Below are 21,122 nucleotides of genomic sequence, written 5' to 3'. Positions count from 1 at the left end.
CAACTAGACGAATGTACTGTTACTTCTTCTACAGTCAAAAATCTGGGTGTTATATTAGACAGGAACTTGTCTTTTGAAAATCATATTTCCCATGTTACAAAAACTGCATTCTTCCATCTTAGAAACATTGCCAAGTTACGAAACATGTTGTCTGTTTCTGACGCAGAAAAGCTAGTTCATGCTTTCATGACCTCTAGACTGGACTATTGTAATGCACTTCTAGGTGGTTGTCCTGCTTTTTCAATAAACAAGCCACAGGTAGTCCAAAATGCAGCAGCTAGAGTCCTTACCAGGTCAAGAAAATATGATCATATTACCCCAATTTTACAGTCTCTGCACTGGCTACCTATTAAGTTCCGTATCAGTTACAAATTATCATTACTTACCTATAAGGCCCTAAATGGTTTAGCTCCTGCATACCTAACTAGCCTTCTACCACGCTACAATCCATCACGCTCCCTAAGGTCACAAAACGCTGGACTTTTGGTAGTTCCTAGGATAGCAAAGTCCACTAAAGGAGGTAGAGCTTTTTCACATTTGGCTCTCAAACTCTGGAATAGCCTTCCTGATAATGTTCGGGGATCAGACACACTCCCTCTGTTTAAATCTAGATTAAAAACGCATTTCATCATTAATTATTAATAATATTAATAATGTTCATCATCTGGCTGACTACGTCTTGTATTAATTTTTCTACAAATCCTGTCATATGTGCACAAACCGACAGTCACCACTTATAAGCTATTACTAATATTGTATAAACATAATTTTCTGTAAAGTTGCTTTGTAATGATTTGTATTGTAAAAAGCGCTATACAAATAAACTTGAATTGAATTGAATTGTTTCTGATACTGTTACAATAATCGCTATTTCACACATTCACAAGAAGTAAGGCAGCATAAGCTAGCTATTTTAGTCTTCATGCGCTGTTCACAGATTTGGCTTGAACTTTTTGTTAGAGTGATGAAGAATATGGAAATCCTCTCAACCTTTGACTTCTCATCCCTTATCACTGCTTGGTTTTAAGTTGTTTCTTTTCGTAGGTACTTCATTAGTATTAGACCCGTGAGATACTAGATCGCCACGATTCTAAAAAAGGGGAAAATGAAACAAGAAAGTTATTTTTACTCTCCTGAAGACCTCTGATAACTGTCCCGCTAAACTAGTGTAATAATCATAAATCCTCTTGAACATTCCTATGGAAATCGACAGGGCTCAGCTTTGAGGGTAAAAAGTAAAAAGTAAGCTATGCTCACTCTTGATCCTAACACATAAGTAATGAAACAGAAAAGGGTCTTTCAAAATTTAGGGTGAGCAAGAGTGCTGGGCAATAGCAGTTGACTTGCATTTAACCAGGCATTTTTTAGTTCTGAGTCATGTCAGTGTGGTACTAGAAACTAAATGATTGATCACTCATCATCAGGTAGCAAAATTACTAGAAGAGTCTGCACTCTCAGTAAACAAAAGGTATGAAAGCCATCACTGGGGCAGTGCCTTTTCAAAAGGTACTCTTTTGTACCTTTTAGGTACCAATATGTACACTTTAGGTAGTAATATGTACCATTAAGGTAAATATATGGACGCTTTAGACAAAAGTTACCCGCTTATTTCAGAGTGTGAGAAACTCATCATGACTTACATTAAATGAAATGTCAGCTCCTTTATTTTTTTTAATGTTTATATTATTTTCATAATATAATTAATACTATTTTATTATTTTGATAAATTATTGAATAATAAAGTGATTTGACAAACTATTCTCTCTCTCTGCATAGCCAGGTTTTGCAGAAAAGACCCTTTGCTCATTGGTATACAGTACAATGTCTGTGATGTTAATGGTGAACTTTGTATCAGTTCAGTATTTGTTGTATACAGATAAGATTGAGCAAACATTGTTCATTCTACTCATAAAATGATTGGGAATGTTCATTATTCTTGTTCAAATAGGTGTTGGATACACTGTAGCTCTCGTTCCACAAAGCTTTTAATCAGCTCAGAGACCAGAGCTCATCAGTCCACCACCGGAGTGTTTTATTCATTTATTTATTTAATATATATTACAGTTTAGTTTAAATTATTTTGTTATTTTTGGATTAAATATCTTCCAGTTCTGTTTCGTTCGTATGTATTTGCTCCGCGTGTTGTGCAAGATTCTGCTTGCTTTAGAAAACGTAAAATTACATCTGCATATAGCAGATGGATTTTATCTTATCTTCACCCATTTTAAATTCAACAATGAATGCACAATTAGTGTCTGAACACTTGGAACATAGCACACTTTTATAGTGCTTTTGCATAATTTCAAACCTTAAAAGATCGTTCATTTCATTGTGGTTCCATGGAGAAAAAACAAACTGCATGGAAAACAGTCTTGTTCATACAGGTTTGGAATGAGGGTGAGTAAATGATGACAGAATTTTGGGTGAAACAAATCTTTTAACACCATAAGAGGCAAAGCAGTAAAACTCTGTTTGCTTTTTTTATCGTGCAACAAATGTCAGAACAAATTTCTGAGCTGACAGTCCATGCTGTGTGGAAATGTCTGTGTCTTTTCCGATTGACTCACAAATACAGTGAGGAGACTACAGCTGAACAGCAGTTTGGACTGTGTTCTTGGTCCCATTTGTTGACGGAGGGCTTTCATTTTTCATTAGCCTTTGTGCTCAGTGTCATGACAGCTGACTTATGAAGCACAGTGCAGACCCTCGTGTCAGGTCAACATGTCCAGATGACAAATCCTGTTTTGGTTTCTGTAACAAGTCCTTGTGAAAAATTTTGTTTAGTTTAGTACTTCTGTTGAAACTGGCTTCTGTGGTTTTGTGCGTTTTTTAATTGACATCTGCAAATCAGCTGATTATATAGTCGGATACTGTAAGATTTCAGTTTGTTATATTAACTGATTATACAGTACTTGCTGATTTCAGACACCTTTCTTCTAATACATCAGAAATTTGAGAAAAGTTAGGAATGTTGTAAGTCTTCTTTGTGCAGGTACAATAAATGAGAAATGGAGCTTTCAAACCAAAGCATCACAAATCAGCCTTTTCCCCCTCACAATTATGAGAAAAAAAGTCAGAATAGTGAGATATAAACTCAGAATTTTGAATTTATTTTCCACAATTCTGAGTTTACTTCATGCAATTCAGACTTTGTTCTCAGAATTCTGAGGTTACATCAGTTTTTTTTTTTTTTGCCACAAAATACAAAAAAATGCAACTTTGACTTTATCTCACAATTAAGACTTTTTTTCTCGCAATTGAGTATTCATATTGGGGGAAAAACTGAATTGTGAGATAAAAATAATAATAATAATTATCCCATGGCAGAAGCAAGCTTGGCTAATATTACAAGTCTTTTGAGGCCATGCAGTTATTTTATGTGAACAACTTAGCAAAGTCCACATTATGAATAAATTAGATCAAATCTTTTCACTGAAACAGCTGATTCATCATTTCACAAAAACAGAATGATTTAAATGTTTCTGAATCAGACTGATCTGGTTATTGAGTTTAGCTCAGTACTGTTCTTAAGGGAAGTCGTGGCCTGGTGGTTAGAGAATCGGACTCCCAATCGAAGGGTTGTGGGTTCGAGTCCCGGGCCGGCAGGAATTGTGGGTGGGGGGAGTGCATGTACAGTTCTCTCTCCACCTTCAATACCACGACTTAGGTGCCCTTGAGCAAGGCATCGAACCCCCAACTGCTCCCCGGGCGCCGCAGCATAAATGGCTGCCCACTGCTCCGGGTGTGTGTTCACAGTGTGTGTGTGTGTTCACTGCTCTGTGTGTGTGCACTTCGGATGGGTTAAATGCAGAGCACAAATTCTGAGTATGGGTCACCATACTTGGCCGAATGTCACTTCACTTTCAAGTCATCACAGTTTGCTAGAAGTAAAGAATATGAATGATGACTGAATATAGCTAAAAATGTATGTGTCCTAAAATAATTATTACTTGCTATAAGTTTTGAATCTTTTCATAAAAGGGAAACAGGTCAGTTTAGATAAAAGGGAATAATTTAAGATTTCATAGGGAATTTGGACAGAAACACTGTTTTACGGTTAATCAATGAGTCAGCCAGCAATTAATTAAACAAGCCATACAACATGAACTCTGCATGGATATTAAAGGGTTAGTTCACCCAGATAGCAAAATTATGTAATTAATAACTTACCCTAATGTTGTTCCAAACCCGTGAGACCTCCGTTTATCTTTAGAACACAGTTTAAGATATTTTAGATTTAGTCCGAGAGCTCTCAGTCCCTCCATTGAAGCTGTGTGTATGGTATACTGTCCATGTCCAGAAAGGTAAGAAAAACATCATCAAAGTAGTCCATGTGACATCAGAGGGTCAGTTAGAATTTTTTGAAGCATCGAAATAAAATTTTGGTAAGAAAAAAAGCAAAAAACGACGACTTTATTCAGCATTGTCTTCTCTTCCATGTCTGTTGTGTGAGAGAGTTTGGAAAGAGTTTGTTGTGTGAAAGCAGTCTGGATATCTTGTTCGCGAACGAATCATTCAGTTCACCAAATCGAACTGAATTGTTTTAAACGGTTCGCATCTCTAATACGCATTAATCCACAAATGACTTAAGCTGTTAACTTTTTTAATGTGGCTGACACTCCCTCTGAGTTCAAACAAACCAATATCCCGGAGTAATTCATACTCAAACAGTACACTGACTGAACTGCTGTGAAGAGAGAACTGAAGATGAACATCGAGCCAGAGTGTAAACATACACACTCATATATTCACACAAGTTGCAGAAAGAGAGAGTGAGGAACGAATGAGTTTAGAAGAGTGAAAATATGAAATCCAAAGTTTATAGCAATGTAATGTAATTGCATAGACCTGAGTAACCATCAAACATCTAATTAACCCTGGCATTGAGTCTCTCAGTGAGGCTATAAACTTTATATTAAATGTACCAGTACAGCTTGAATCTGGAGTTTGTACTCTGCATTGCCTTTGTGTTAAGGGATTCCATTTTGTTGTCATTGTTGCAGAAAGGGGTTTCAAAAGGTTGCAGATTGTCTTGAAGTTCAGTGGTCGCTCATTGGCTGAAGTTGTAGGCTGTTTGAAGTTTTAGACAGGCACTCGAGGTCGGACTCGGAGACACTGCGTTGTGGCAAAACTTAACTCAGAACATGAAAGTCTCAATGGAAAAGAAATTAAAATAGAAGCCAGCAAGAAGAATGATGAGACTAGATGGCATTTCTCCTAATGGTTTTAGAGGAGCAGCTGGTTTGTTAGCCATAGCATGCTCAAATAACGCGGTGGCAAAAAGGCAAGAAAAAGCTAAATTTGATGGTGTATTTAAACATGGTTGTTGGACACATCCCAAATGGTGTCTTGAACAATTAGACATTATCTTAGCTCAGGGTGTTGCTATGTTTTTCCTCCCAATACATAAATCAGCATGTTATCAGTCACATGGTCCACATTTATTCCACTCTTGCAGATTATAATTTGAACATGATTTCAGTAACAAGAATATGATATATTTGAAAAGAATTGATTGGAAGAAACAATTCAAACAAGAAGATTCAAACACACACATAATAAAAATCATTATGAACACTTAAGCTATTCAGTAGTTATTAAAAATACATCACAATGAGGGATTAGAACATTATAGACAAATGTGTGGGTTAAATACAGTTATGCAATGGACTCTTATTCATTTAAAATTCATTAAGATACTTTTAGATGCAGCTAGAAAAGTCTTAAAATGGTTAAAAGTTCTAGAAGGAGCCTGGTCTTTGTCCTGGGGGAAACCAGCCCGAGGAAGTACGTAGCTCATTATTTCTATCATGGATTTACATGTGATGGTCAGGCTAAGCATCTCTTTGGCCATCAGTCTTGGTTACGTGCCCCAAAATTGACAATTTCCTACCTGAGTCGGGATTTTCAATAAGTGTTATTTTATTTATGTTAATGTTGCAAGCTGTCCAAACTGTGGAGTTGGTTGTTTAGGCTTGCTTCAGACTGGCTGGCGCTAGGATCTGGACAGATTATTGATGTTGTCTTGTTGTCCTGGGCCTCTTTGTGGAATTTGACTCTTTGGGTTGTTCAACACCAATCTGATCAAATCTTAGATTGTCTGATTCACTCTGATACTCTACAAAGGTGATAAAATATAATCTCATAATTGTTACGACCTCTGGCTCAAGGGGAAGCAACAAAAAAAGGACACACACAATCCAAAGCTGAGCTCAAAAAGAATAGACTTTAATAAGAAGAAAATAACTTCAAAAATAAAGAATACTTCAAAGAACATCAGTTTCGTCAGTATGCAGGGTGTCTGTATGAATGTATAAAGCAACCCAGAAAAGTAAATAAGACAAACAAAGAACGCTCCATCAACCTCCAACCCAACTGTCATTCCCCCAAATTAACTCATCCAGCAATCTCTTTTAAAAGGAGCGCCCCCGGCCAGAACGACAGGTGCCATCAATGAAGTCGTAGGCGGGGCAACCAATCACCACTTTCCCAAAGTGAAAGTGTAGGGACCGTCACATAATCCTGACCTGACATGCACCATTGGTTCTTTATGGTTCTGTCCTGACCAATGGGTATCACAAACAGTAAATGATTTCTAGTGTTACATCCCTAGGATGTATGTTTTTAAATTAATTGTTGAAGTATGTTATCCCCACAAAAAAGAGCAGAGGGAACACTACTTAGGAGAGGCTCACTTCTCCCCTGCTCCAGACCTGCATTGTGTTCCTTGTTGATGGTGTAAGGTTAAAATAGTTGTTAAGTGATCAGAACTGAAAGTGAGTTGTATTCCTGTGCACAAGTGGTGTGTTGAAGCCACAGAGTGTATCACATTTATTTTATGTTTTTATTTTTGTTAAGGTATTAAGAGGTATTGTAACTCACTTTATTTGATTTATGATTCGTATTGGAAGCTGAAGGGAGAGGGTGCCATTTTATTTTGTGCTCCTGTTTATCCCTGTTTTTGGTTAGTGAGGGAGTTGAGGAAAGCTTTTGTTGTTGATTTCTTTTCTTTTACTTGGATAGATTATTTAGTACTCCTCCCGTTAGTCAGCTGCTGTTTTGTTTGTTGTTTTGGCCAGGCCCTCTACTGAAGACATTTATTGCTTCCCTTTATAAATAAATTACTTTAATGGTCAAACTAAGTGGTGGTTGCATTTTTCTGGAGCAGAGGACTGAGGTGATTCCTCCACATTTTTCTTTAATTTATTCCTTTAAGTTTAAGTTAACCTGTTACTCCCACTCCCAACCCTAAGGGGATCGTAACACTAGAGTAAATGTTTATGTGTTAATGACAAAGGAAGTGTGGATGGCATTCTGTGGCATCTCTCTCGTCGTCCAGCAGCACCCATTCAGCAGGGCTTCTCTGTTTGCGCAGGCTCTCATGAGTAGCCCTAAAGCCTGGGAAAGCCAGTCCCCCCTCCCCCCGCTGTCTGCTCTAATCCCAGGAGGCCTTCTGCCTGCCATTGACTCGCAGTAAAAAAAAAATTATTGGTTGTTGTTTTTTTTTAATCTTACACTATCTGTAGTGACCAAAGACTTAAGGACTGCATTTAACAATATTACATTTGTGTCCTGAACACCACACAGAATTTTTTTCTTTTCTGAAAGAGATATCTTATTTTGCTAAGTCATATATATTTTATCATCACAGAATCAAATGGGACATTAATGAATCAAACCATGTTCATCACTGTATAAATTATTTTTTCTTAAATTTGCTAAATTATTTTATACCATTTTTTTATTAATTATTATTCATGTTTCAGATTTTAATGGGTGTATTTTTTTAATAGGCTCCTTTCTATAAGAAACAGTTTTATTTAACCATGTTGTCTGTTTTGGTATTGATAATTATAAATTTTAAAATGAACCACAAAGTAATGCATTGTTCTCCCACTCAAAATCTGTTTCAGTCAATACATTTTTTTTTTTTTTAAATAAAAGTACTTTGTACTATGATCACCACAGTTTAACCAGTTTCATCTACACTGCCATGCAGCTACATGCTTAATTTTATAAATTATATTAATTATCTGCATTTTAAGTATCTTTTTACCTTTCATATATGAATTATTTTTTAACAGGTTACATTCTCTTTCTATATTAAGCCGTGTTGTGCACCTCCTACTCAAACTTTTGTCTGTCAATAATAATAAAAAAAAGAATAAATAAAAAATCATTGTGTTTTGAATCCCATATACATCACTTAAAACATGCAAATACCACTACTGACATATCTGAACCTCCGTGCCTCAGAAAGGACTAGAATTTTCCCAAAAAGAGGGGAAAAAATGTTGTGTTTACTGTTATGTAAGGGACATTGCCTCAATAAAATGCAGCCTTATTTTGGAGAGGGATTGTCTCCTGTTTTAAGTGGTTTACCAGTAGGACTCCTCTGGCTATGTGGAGGTTTGGTATTGGAGTATCATGCACACATCCCGCAGGTAAACACATGCTGTTTATTATGCTTATTGTAGCCGTGGTTCTTAAACCCTCCTATTTTTAGACAGCTAGATTTAAGCCCAGTCTCAGAGGCAAGGAGCTGCTGCACCTTATTTACCATTTACAGGCTCACGGTAAAAAGTCTTGTCTCCTTCTTTCATTGCTCCTTGTTCTCCACATGCTATTGCATTGGTAGATGGAGAAATCTTTGTAAGCTGATAAGATGAATGTACCCACTTGGGAATTTACTAGGTTATTTGGTCCAGTTCTGAAATCACAGGACCCATATTTACAATATATCTCAGGACGGAGTGAGCACTTTTAGATATAATATAATAATATATATAAATATATATATATATTTATTTTTATTTTATTTTTTACGCTAGATACCTTTCCATTTCATCCACATGTTGTGTGAAATGACTTAATATTTCTATTCCCAGGTGTTCATGGTCAAATGGTCCAGATGGACAGCAGTAAGTCAGGATTTGTGGGCACACAGGTAGAGCTACGCTGTCAGTTTGTCAACAGCAACCCACCTGTAAAAATCTCACAGGTCACCTGGCAGAAGCTTGTCAATGGCACCAAGCAGAACATTGCCATTGCCAATCCAGCCCTGGGGGTGTCGGTACTGAACCCCTTCAAAGAGCGTGTGCGTTTCAAGAACCTGGCCATCCGCCAGCCCACGCCATCCCTGGAGGACACCACCATAGTCTTCAACAAACTAAAATTGTCGGATGAGTCGACCTACATCTGCGAGTACACAACCTTCCCAGCTGGCAACCGGGAGAACATGGTTAATCTCACTGTTTATGGTATGTAATGCTGCTGTTCTCCTAATACAAACTGTACGGAAATCTTCTCAGACCACCAGTATCACAAACGCGGACTGTATTATGCATTTAAAAATATGACTTCAGATGAGATTTAAGAATAACTGAATAACTTCAATATCAGTTGGCAAGTAAAGATTTAAAGGAATAGTTCACCAAAAATGAAAATGTACTCACCCTCGGGCCATCCAGGATGTTTGTTTTTGTTTGTAATGAATTAAACCTTTGTAATCGTCGGGAAGAAGGAGGCAGGAACCGGCGGACAATCAAAAACATTTTAATAACAAAATAAACACAAAACAGCGCACCAGCCCCTCACAGACGACTGGTGCGCGCAAATAAAAACCGAAACACAACTAAAAGCCCAGGCCTGGTCCTCTCTCGTCCTTCACTGTCGTCGCTCCAGTTTTATATCCTTCCATCTCCTACGTGGGACTCGAGACCGGCGGTGGGCCGCAGGTGCCACTGATTTGCCCAATCACTGCCGGCCTCACTCGTGTTCCCACGTCCCTCGGCCCCGCCCCACTCGCCACATACCCCCATCGCCCCTCGCAGGCCGGGGGGTACCCACGAGACTGTGCTCTACTCCCCCCCCCCCTCCCTCCGGGGTGGACCGCTCACGGGAACATGCGGGAACCTGGGGGTAGGACAGACGAGGCGAGAGAAAAGGAGATGGAAGGAAGAGCGACAGAGACGAGAGAGGGGAGAGAGAAAAAAAAATAATAATAAATTCCGGTTCCCAGACGCACTGCTGCTCGGCCCTCCACCGGCTGGGCGATCTCCTCCGCGGTGCCTGGCGGTGGCACTGGACGGCCCTCGGCAGACGGCACGACACCCCTCCGCCGCCCGGTGGACGGCGACGGCTCCTCCGGTTTTGGGCAGCCGGCAGGAGTCCCCCATTCCCTGCTCCTCCGGATACCTTCACGGAGGCAGCAGGCTCCGGCCCCCTGGCGAACGGCGCCGACTCCTCCGCTCCCTCACGGAGGCAGCCGCCCCTCCCTATCGTGGGCGGTCGGCAGCGAGCTCGTCCGTCCCCGGCAACTCGCTCCATTCCATCGCCTCGAGCGTCCATGGCGGCATCCTCCTCGCCAGCTCGATGGCACTTCAGCAGCGCATCCCTCCTTCTCCCGGGTTTCGGCACCACTGTAATGAATTAAACCTTTGTAATCGTCGGGAAGAAGGAGGCGGGAACCGGCGGACAATCAAAAACATTTTAATAACAAAATAAACACAAAACAGCGCACCAGCCCCTCACGGACGACTGGTGCGCGCAAATAAAAACCGAAACACAACTAAGAGCCCAGGCCTGGTCCTCTCTCGTCCTTCACTGTCGTCGCTCCAGTTTTATATCCTTCCATCTCCTATGTGGGACTCGAGCCCAATCACTGCCGGCCTCACTCGTGTTCCCACGTCCCTCGGCCCCGCCCCACTCGCCACATTGTTCATCAGAAAAGATGAAGGGGCTGTTTAGGATTACATCACTTTCTCACCAACGGCTCCTCTGCAGTGAATGGGTGCCGTCAGAATAAGAACTCAAACAGCTGATGAAAACATCACAATAATCCAATTAAAAATGAAAAGCTTGCAAAGCATAATGTGACACAGAAATATTACAGTAATCCAGTGGTTGTCTGCAGTGCATGAAATATCCCAGTGTTCTAAGCCTATGTATTTGTCCTGCAGCTCGCCCTATGATCCAGATGAGTCTTTCCACACCCTCCATAGTAGCGGGAACCAAAGATCTGAAGATGACTGTTGCCACGTGCGTTTCTGCCAATGGGAAGCCACCCAGTGTGATAACATGGGAAACTGATTTAGATGGAGAATCGAACACTCTGGAGATACGCAACCCTGATGGGACAGTCACTGTGCGCAGTGATTACTTGGTGGTTCCCAGTCGAGAAATACACCAACAGTTGCTCACCTGCATCTCCACATATAATGACGAACAATACACAGACAGTGTGACGCTCAACATTCAGTGTAAGAAACCAGCTATACACTACTGTTCAAAAGTTTGGGGCCAGTAAGATTAAAAAAAGATAAATAATACTTAATTAGCAGGGATGTATTAAATTGATAATAAGTGACAGTAAAGACATTTACATTGTTCCAATTCCAATTTCAAATGTTGTTCTTTTAAACATTCTATTCGTAAAAAAGAAATGTCTCAGGTTTCGTAAAAATATTAAGCGTTTTCAACAATGATAATAATAAGAAATGTTTCTTGAGCATCAAATGTCTACTGAAAATTCTGTTTTGTCATCATAGGAATCAATTATTTCTGAAATGTATGCAATTGTAAAACAGTTACATTAAAGGGTTTCTCCACCCCAAAATCAAAATGTTGTCATTAATCACTTATCCCCATGTCGTTCAAAACCCGTAAATTCTTTTTTCGTCTTTGGAACACAAATTAAGATATTTTGGATGAAAATTTACTTGCCAGTGAATGGGACAGTCACAAGCCTCCCGGTTTTCATCTAAAATATCTTAAATTGTGTTCCGAAGATGAACGAAGCTTTTACGGGTTTGGAACGACATGGGGGTAAGTGATTAATGACAACATTTTCATTTTTGGGTGGAGGATCCCTTTAAATTGTAATAATATTTCCCAATATTTTTAAAAGAGACTTCTTTCAAAACATTTTAAAATCTTACTAACTCCAAACTTTTGATCCAGCATATTTTTAATTTTGAAAAGTCACCTCAAAATAATTTTTAATTGTATCATTTATGTCAATGTATTATGTTCATTACTCATTACATCTGTTTTATTTTTCATTTTAGCTTAATAGTAATTGCAGTTTAGCTTTTAATTTAAAATGTATTTAAAAATACATCATCATGAGTTATCTCTTAAAATAATTTTATTCTAAATCTTCATTACTGTTCAAATCCATTTTATTAAGTGTCCACTGAAGGAAAGAAAAAAAAGGTTCTGGAATAAATGTATACTCTTCTTTCTCCTTGTTTACAGATGAACCAGAGGTAATAATAGAGGGCTTCGATGGGAACTGGTATTTGAACAGAGAAAACGTTCAGCTCACCTGCTTGGCTGATGCCAACCCACCCATCTCTTTGTTTCAGTGGAGATAGTAAGTCACTTAAGTTTACGTAAGTAACAATTCTGTGCTAATTTATTTATTATTCAATGAATGTTCAGTTAAAATGCATTGAAATGGGTGATGATCTCAAAATATACCATAGCCTTAATAACTAAATATTATAAAGTATATTATATCAATATCAAAGAAATGTGTTGATTACCACAGAAAATAATGTAAACTCTGTTTGCAATGCACTTAAAATGGAGATCCACGGGGCAAGGCATTTCTTGTAAAATATGAAGCTCATAGTTTTGTTAAACTGCTTATCTTGTTTCTTCTAGTCTCATGGTTGTACAGTACATGTGTGTTTTTAATAGAAGTGCATTACTGTAAACACAATTATTGAGGGTCAAGTCAGAATTATTTTCTGTGGAAAATTTCAGTCTGATATAAATGTTATTTAACTTTGAATTAATTTTCAGTATTAATTCCAGAACTCTCATCTATCATATTCCAAACATTAATGCTTTTTTTCAGTTGTTGTTGGCATCTTAACATCAGTCAAATATTTCGCAAGACCTGAATTCAACCATATCTCTCTCTCTAGCTTGAATGGAACTATGCCGAGTAAAGCAGAGCTTCGCGATAATGTGCTAATCTTTAAAGGTCCCGTAACTTATGACATCGCTGGCACATACATCTGTGACGCCACCAACAGCATTGGGACAGGCTCTGCGTCTGTTGAGATCATTGTCACAGGTGCGTTGTTTATACTTCCTACTCGACTGAAAGCATGCGGCTTAACTGCTTCTGTGCATGTGCATATGCATGTGAATCTTTTAGTCTTTTATCCTAAGCTTACTTTCGACTGCCTCTGAAACATCACTTAATCATGCCATTGTTTTCTAAATAAACAATGTAGATGGTCACTACTTGAAATGTTGAAACTCAGTCTCCTGCCTGTATTTAGTTCTTCAGCTCTAAGGTGTTTTGCTTTGATTAACTTGCTTGCTGGCGCAGCACTTTGCATGTGGCTACAAGTTGTCTGCATGTGGCTCCTGAATGAACCTTGCTCTGTGAGGATCTCTTGAATCCTATTTTCTTCTTTGCATGCTGTGAGCACAAGGTGTGGTCTATAGAACCTTCATGTTTGCGTTTACTTGTGTGTACATGTACTTCATGTGTTGTTCTGGCCTGCTGCATGTTTCAGTTTCTTTGCCGTAGTGATGGCACCTGGGATTGAATTTCCATGTGGAAGAAATACAAAGAAAAGAAAAGTTTCCCTCATTCCCACTCTCTCTTTCTACCCATGTTGCTTTTTAAAAGACCTTTTGAAATTAAAATTGAGCTCTGTTGCTTTTAGTCCATTTCATATCTATTATGTTAGTGCACTCCTAAACGTTTTTACACTACTGAACAAAAGTTTAGGGGAAGTGAGTTTTTACTTTGTATTTTATTTATTTATTTATTATTATCTTAAGAATACTTTTCAGCAAGGACACATTCAATTGATCCAATGAAAAACATATATAGTATAATGTTGTGTAACTAAATACTTTTTATTGATCAAAAAATCATGAAAAAAGGTTTCCACAAAAATATTAAGCAGCTACATTGATAACAAGAAGAAATGTTTCTTGACCACCAAATAAGTATATTAGAATGATTTCTGAAGGATCATTTGACATTACAGACGTTTATAATAAGGAGCAATGACTGCTGAAAATTCAGATTTGCCATAACAGGAATAAATTAATATATGAATGTATTTTATAATACATTCAAATAGAAAACAGTTAATTAAAATTGTAGTAATATTTCACAGTATTGCTGTTTTTTCTGTATTATTGATCAAATAAATGCTGCCTTACTGAGTGGAAACGTTTATATACATTACTAGTGTAACAGACTATGGGCTGTATAAAATAGATACACGCCATTTGATATGATCCTAGAGCCCCATTTCAAAAGGAAAAATTCCATCACAGGAGAGAAAACTGTTCACAAGGTCTTTAACAACCCCATATTGTTATACTTAATGGGATTGATCTCTTTCCTTACCCAGAATTCCCTAGCTACCCACACGAGGTGTCTCAGGAGCCACAGCAAGCAGGTGCCATCATTGGTGGAGCTGTTGTTTGTGGTACAGTGCTGTTGGCCGCTATTACACTCCTGGTAGTGTTTTTCTATCGCCGGAGATGCATGTTTAAAGGAGATTACAGTACCAAGAAGCAAATCCTTGGAAATAGTTACAGCGTTGCTGGCAGCGCGCCATCACACCCCTCGCTACATCAAAGTCTGAACTTCTCCGAAGACTCGGATGAAGAGAAGAAGCTGGAAATTTACAGAGGCTCCAATACCTTAGGTAGAACTGTTCAGGAGTTCCATAATTGCCATGACAGCAGGATGAAGGCCTACCACACAGGACTGATCGAGGACCATGAGAGATTCGAACGTAGTGAGCAGACTTACATTTATGATTATGGATCTGAGGTGGAGGTCTCAGTGGACATGATTCCTCAGATGGACGGCTCTGTCATCTCTAAAGAAGAGTGGTATGTGTAGAACTCAAGTCTTTGAGCTTCTCAGCATGGTCCTTTTCCGCTATTTTCTCGTTCCTTGCCATCTCCTTCCTTTTGAAGCAGGCTTTGGGATTCAGACTGACAATGGATTCAATTCACCTAGAGGACATTGTTGATATGAAAATCCAAACCAATGATGGTGACTTTGCCTGATAAAATGTCTCTGTTTCAAAATCTAGCGAGCTGTTTACAGTATCCATCGTAATTATGCATAGTTATTTGCACAATTATGCTGCCTCTTGAAATGCCTCATTTTAGCTAAAATCTAAATCAGCATTTCAATCTCTCACATAGAAGACTGTCCCATAATACACTGTCATAAGTGATATACATATTTAAATGTAATTAATTATTTTACCAAATATTTGTGTATGTTTATGCCTATGGAGTATTGTGCTGTGAGCTTAGCAACAGGCTGACTTTAAACTCTATTGAAGTCTATTGTGATCTGTGTTCTTCAGTACGAAGCACTATTTACGGTGCACACAGAGTTTCTGCCTATGTTGGTCACTCAGACTGATCACTTTCACTGTTTTTTTAGGATGCTGGCTCACAAGGTTTTCTAACAGTGCTGTTAGCTTAGCAATATATTAACTTCAAACTGTATTTGAATCAGATATAAATTGCGTTCTTCCTTTCTGTGACACGCTGTATTTCTATCTGTGTTGGCATCCCTAATTGGTCACTGTTGTTCCGTCACAAGGTTTTGAACCAGTGTTGTTAGCTTAGCAACATGCTAACTACAAACTATATTGACATCAGTTGTTTGTTGTGTTCTGTGCTGAGTGCATATAAACTATTGTGCTGTTCGCTTAGCAACATGCTAACTTCAAACTTTATTGAAATCCATTGTGATTTGTGTTCTCTAGTACAGAGCACTATTTACATGGCATGCCGAGTTTCTACATATGTTGGTGTCTTATCAGTTATTTTCCATTACGTTTTGGGACGTTGGCTCGCTAGGTTTTGTAACAGAGGTAATATCTCTAACATAATCTAGGCATTTGTTTGGAAGAGAATACATGTCTTGACAGTGCCGTTGTAATGAGAAAGAATTTTTGCCTCAGGATAGTGTTTACTTAAGAGCAGTTGAAACTTCACTATAACCTATGAAGTGTGTCTTACACTGTGTGCAGTTTTTTGTGGAAGCATTGCCAAGTTTTGTCAAACATTGTTTTTTTTTTATTAAAACTTAATTTCTGGCTGCTTTAATCGCAGGTTTCAAAATACAGTACAATAAACTGTACTTTCCTGGACTGCAGTAATACCACCTATAAAGAATATGAACGTGTAGATAATCACACAAATAATCAGTGTCTGTAGCTTTCAAGATTCAGTGATTTACTGCATGTCTCAGTGGCTGCAATCTACAATATGAGTTCATGTTTGATATTTGAAGTTATTTAAGATGATATAGGAACATTGTACTACATAAGTGCTTTCACAAAATGATAAATTATTTGAATGATACTGAGGAACAAACTGGTTGAATGTTAAAATTGTCTGTTGCAGGTGGGGTTCAGCTAATGTACTTCCATATGATGTGCTGTAAAATTTGTAATACATTGTGTTTTATGGTAATTGGGAAGATTTATGAGTTTCTTCATTTGAAAATTTCTTCTAGCAAAGAGGTCATTTTCGCAATAATAAAAGAAATTGCCCTGTTGGTTCAGGATAGTTTGTAAAACACATAATTTTGTTAACATTGCTTAACTTATTCAGGAAACCCTTGATGTGTTTTTGTGTTTTTTTATGTGTTAAAGTTTATTATCCTGCCAAGACCAACATATTCAGATATACAGTGTTTATGATTGCTGTTCTCCTGTTATTTGTATTTATTGTGAAAGCACACTTGTTAATAAGTCTTGTGAATTCTCTGCTGAAATAAATAAAAAAGTCAGTTAAGATAGTCAAGATAAAATGAAACATTTTCTTTGTCTGATTATGAATAATGTTTTGTTTCTTATATATCAGAATCAATAAATGAACAAGCACAATTTTCCAAGCAGAGCAATTCAAGTGGTTCGTTTGGGGTCATCTGATCAGGACATTCTTTGTGGTGTCAGTCACTTATTTGTGGTTGGGTATTGTTTCGAGTGGACACATTATGCCATTAGCATCTCTTTTACAGCCATTAGAGCGCCCCACAACATATCCAGATCCCCATAGTTGGCATTGACATCATTGTTGTTTTATGTACACAGTGCCATGAGGGAAATCTCCCATGAATCCCTTCCATTTGTTGGTTTTGGAGTTTGCACAAAAGAAGGGCATGTGAGTCGGATGTGTGTTTGTTTCTCATCAACACAAAACAATAAGACTAGGACCATACAATAGAGCTATTCTTGTTCATGTTAAAGATAAAACATGTTTCAGAGGCATGTCAGGTTTGAATACTTAAGTACAAACAAATATTAAAAAGTCAGTAACTTGTGTTATGTAGTGTATATGGTGGAATTAGCAAAGAGATGCCCAACATGTATTTTTCCAGCAGAGAATCCCCAGCCACTGAGCACCTCACAGACGGTGATGGGTGTCCTTGGATGGGTGATTGCTCTGGGCATCATACTCAGTATAGCTGGCACAATATATCTGGTCAAAAAACAACAGCGGCTCAAACACACAGGGTCAGACAATGACTCGTAAGTATTTAACTCATTCAAATGCTACATTTGCAAGGATACATATATACAATTCTGAGATTTCTTTATTGAGGCCTAAGTAATGACTAAAGTATCTACAAAGCAAATTTTCTTATACCTCAGTTATTGACCTTGCTAAATTTTGCAAAACATTGTATGTAATTTTTTTAATATTTCATTTTTATTTCATATCAGGCCTATTGAATCATATTTATTTAATAATATATATTTTAATTAATATTTAAAACATATGCTTAAATGCTTGAATATAATAGACTTATTGTTTTATTAATATTCATTTTTATATTTTGCACAATTAATTTATTTTTATGTTAATAAATAAATATTATGTAAGTTTAATGTAATATGTGTTTAATGTAATGTATATATTATTGTTTTACATGATTAGTATTAAACAATAGCAGAAGTGTGAAAAATACAAAATATTAAATGTAATATTATAGTGTATGTATATATGTAAATATATTGTTTGTACAGTAATATTGTTTATGACTTTTAACATTCTCGTTGTAGTCTTTTACATTATTGGACAATGAATTATGCCAACGCTAAAATTATATAATTATATTAGTTATAACTAAGCGTAAAGGTAAAATGCATTATTATTATTTTTCAATGTTATGGTGTGGTTTTAGTAAAAAATTCTGACATTCTGAGACATAAAACAAAATGCAATGTTTTATGGCATTGTTTTAGTTAAGACTCTTTATCTTTTCCCTCTATATTGTTGCAGAGATAGTTCTTTTCCTGCCCACAAAAAGCCTTCTTCATCTAAAAAGAGGGCAACTGATGACTTCCAGGTAAGAAAGCACTCAGTAAAGCCACAGAAACACACGTGAGGGCCATTTTATCAGATGAAAAGATGCACTAATGAACCATGGTATGGCTACCGACCTGAATAGAGGTACTGAGGCTTTAATGATAAACCCGAATTTCCTCTGGCCTTATTGATATAGTGAGCAGAGAGTGCCTCCTTCTGGAGAAGAAAACTTTCCCCTGTTGAGTTCTAATAGTTAATCATCACAGAGTATGTTTTAGCAATAACTCTGTATAACTTCCTTGAACTTTGCTACTTTTGAAACATTTATGTATTTTGAATTTGAAAAAAGGTCCAAACTTGACTGTGTCTGCACCAGCATACGTAATATCAGGGTGACAGTGTCAGCCGTGTGCCTGAGTGCACTCATTAAATATGCACAGCGCTCATTCTCTCGCTCTCTCTGTCTGACCTTGTATCTTTGTTCCCACAGAGCCCCGGGAGGTTCTACGATGAGCTCCCAAACACGGCCGACTATGTGAGTTACCGTTTGGCATGTAACAAAGAGGATTATCTGGAGCAACACTCTCCTCCCATTCAACCTCCCTTGACCTTCCTGCCCCAAAATCCCTACACTCAGCACGGTAACAAGACAGCCATATTCACGTACCCCACACCCCCCGGCCCAGTCTCTTCATACACCTTCCCGAAAGAACAGTATGTATAAATACATTTGTGACCTGTCTCTTTTTGTCTTTCTTCAATTGCTCTGGTCATTTTGTAGCTACTTTTTTTTTATTGTGTTCTTTCTGAATAGATCTTTAAAAAATTATATTATTCTCCAAGCAGAATTTGATTTGCATGCATTTTTTTAATTTTTTGATAATAATATTAATATAAAACGTCATTGTCTTAAAGTAGGTCAGTGGTTTAATCAGTCTGGACACCCCATTTATAACAGGCCCATATTGTGTATTGTATTCTGTACAATTATGCATCACTCCATTGTTTTATGTCATTTCTGAACAGGTCTTTTTGCTGCTTTCGTAATAGTAAATTTGCGACAATAACATTGTAGCAGTAAAAATATATTTCCTTAGCTAAATTCTTAAATATAATTAAAATAATGAAATATTTAATTTAATTATATATATATATATAAAACATTGTATGTATGATTTGTTTTTTAATAATATCTACTACTGTATTTAATTGTATGACACTTAGTTGCAACAATCACAAGATCTGACCGATACTTCACAAAATAATCATTATTCATTTTTCTTTGCGTCTTTAAACTGTATATGCTGTGTATATATATACTGTATATATGTGAGAGTGTTTTTTTTTTTGTTTTTACATGCACACCAGCAAATTCCAGGAAGCATTTATGTAGAACTGTGATTCTCTTTGGTCATTTGTCCTTTATTTTTGTTTACATTATACTTTGTGACAATCATGCACTATGGTTTAAAGTTCTTCCATGCACTGCAGTTCTAATCACTGCTTAAGTAGTATTTAAATAGTGTTTAGAGCATGAGAAAATGACAGATTACATTTTATGTATTGTTACAGTGACCATAAGGTATTGGAAAAGCTGTTATGTAATATTTGTATATTTTAACCACTTGGGATTTTTTTTTTCCTACTAATAAATATATAAATAAATAAATAAACATTGGCTTCAAAATCATTTTTTTTTTTTTTTAGGTTTAGTATGTCTGATTATAACTGATGAGTTTGAATATTTCTTTTTGAACATTATAGCAGAGTATGATAATGCAATGCAGTACAAAATAGAAGTGCTTGTGATAATTACACAAGATTTATAATGAAGTAGTAATCTGATTAAACCTATTTATAGATTGCATTTAATATACATGACATACTGTATGCCATCTGGTGTGAACATAATATGACAGATCACAGCAGGTTTGTCAGAACTGATTTCCAGTAATCACATAATTCATATTATGAAGAATTTATATGTGTTACGTCCCTTTTGGTCTGTCTGTGTTTTTATGCTGTTGTGAGAGGTGTTTGTTTTTATCCAGGAAGAAGACCGGATTGGTTCCTGCAGTCTGATTGGTGCCACGCCCTGATTGATCAGCTGACTCCTGGACGTGTATAAATGCCTCCTTTGTTGCTACTTCATTAGCCCTTTTGTGCTCACTTGCTATTTGCTTGCCTGACTTTGTGCTTGCCTGACTTTGTGCTTGCCTGACTTTGTTATCTGCTGCTAGAGGGTAAAGATTTGAGAGTGTTTGGACTACAGCCTGTTTAACGACTTTGAAAATAGATTATCCCCTTACATTGTTCTGTTAGAACCAAATTGTATATATTGTACATAGTAAATTGGGAGGTAGGGAGACCGATGCCACCTTTTTAATTTGATATTTTTCTGTGCCTGTTTTGGATTAGGGAGTTAGGGAAGTAATTGTATTTTTCTTTTCTTTTCTGGATTAGGGCAGGAAGAGGTATATTCCAAATTAGTTGTTTTTGTTTGGTATTTTGGCCTTGTCGGCTCCTGAGGTAAAATCCCAAGGTAACATAAATCTGTTAATTTACTCAAATAAATACTGTTTCATACACTTTTTTTATAACAAACCGTACTGTTGTTGTTGTTTTTTTTCATGTTAAGTCCTTTACCCTAGACGGGGCGTAACATGAAATTGGGGGCTCGTCCTATTTTTTCTAAATCGAAATTACAAACTTGTCGTTTTTCATCAGTAAAACAGATCGATTTAGGTATTATTCAACTTGTTGTTTGCCTGGGGTTTTTACTTTGTGTG

General features: G+C 37.2%; 1 protein-coding gene across 3 annotated transcripts in view; it reads left to right on the top strand.

Moving 5' to 3' along the window:
- Positions 1-19,460, top strand: part of LOC132130550 (nectin-1-like) — a 33,236-nt gene extending 13,776 nt beyond the window's left edge. The window contains exons 2-8 of one of the 3 annotated variants that reach the window (XM_059542289.1): positions 8,889-9,260; positions 10,962-11,261; positions 12,259-12,376; positions 12,936-13,087; positions 17,402-17,552; positions 18,307-18,373; positions 18,824-19,460. In XM_059542289.1, the coding sequence (XP_059398272.1) occupies positions 8,889-9,260; positions 10,962-11,261; positions 12,259-12,376; positions 12,936-13,087; positions 17,402-17,552; positions 18,307-18,373; positions 18,824-19,057 (1,394 nt within the window). In that variant the 3' untranslated portion in view covers positions 19,058-19,460. Of the gene's footprint in view, positions 1-8,888; positions 9,261-10,961; positions 11,262-12,258; positions 12,377-12,935; positions 13,088-14,393; positions 15,045-17,401; positions 17,553-18,306; positions 18,374-18,823 lie in introns of those variants that run through there. The other 2 variants (XM_059542290.1, XM_059542288.1) reach the window with 2 other exon arrangements.
- Positions 19,461-21,122: the final 1,662 nt, after the last annotated feature.

Source organism: Carassius carassius, chromosome 47, assembly GCF_963082965.1.
Source record: "Carassius carassius chromosome 47, fCarCar2.1, whole genome shotgun sequence".
Taxonomy (NCBI): domain Eukaryota; kingdom Metazoa; phylum Chordata; class Actinopteri; order Cypriniformes; family Cyprinidae; genus Carassius; species Carassius carassius.
This window is presented reverse-complemented; position numbering and strand designations above follow the sequence as displayed.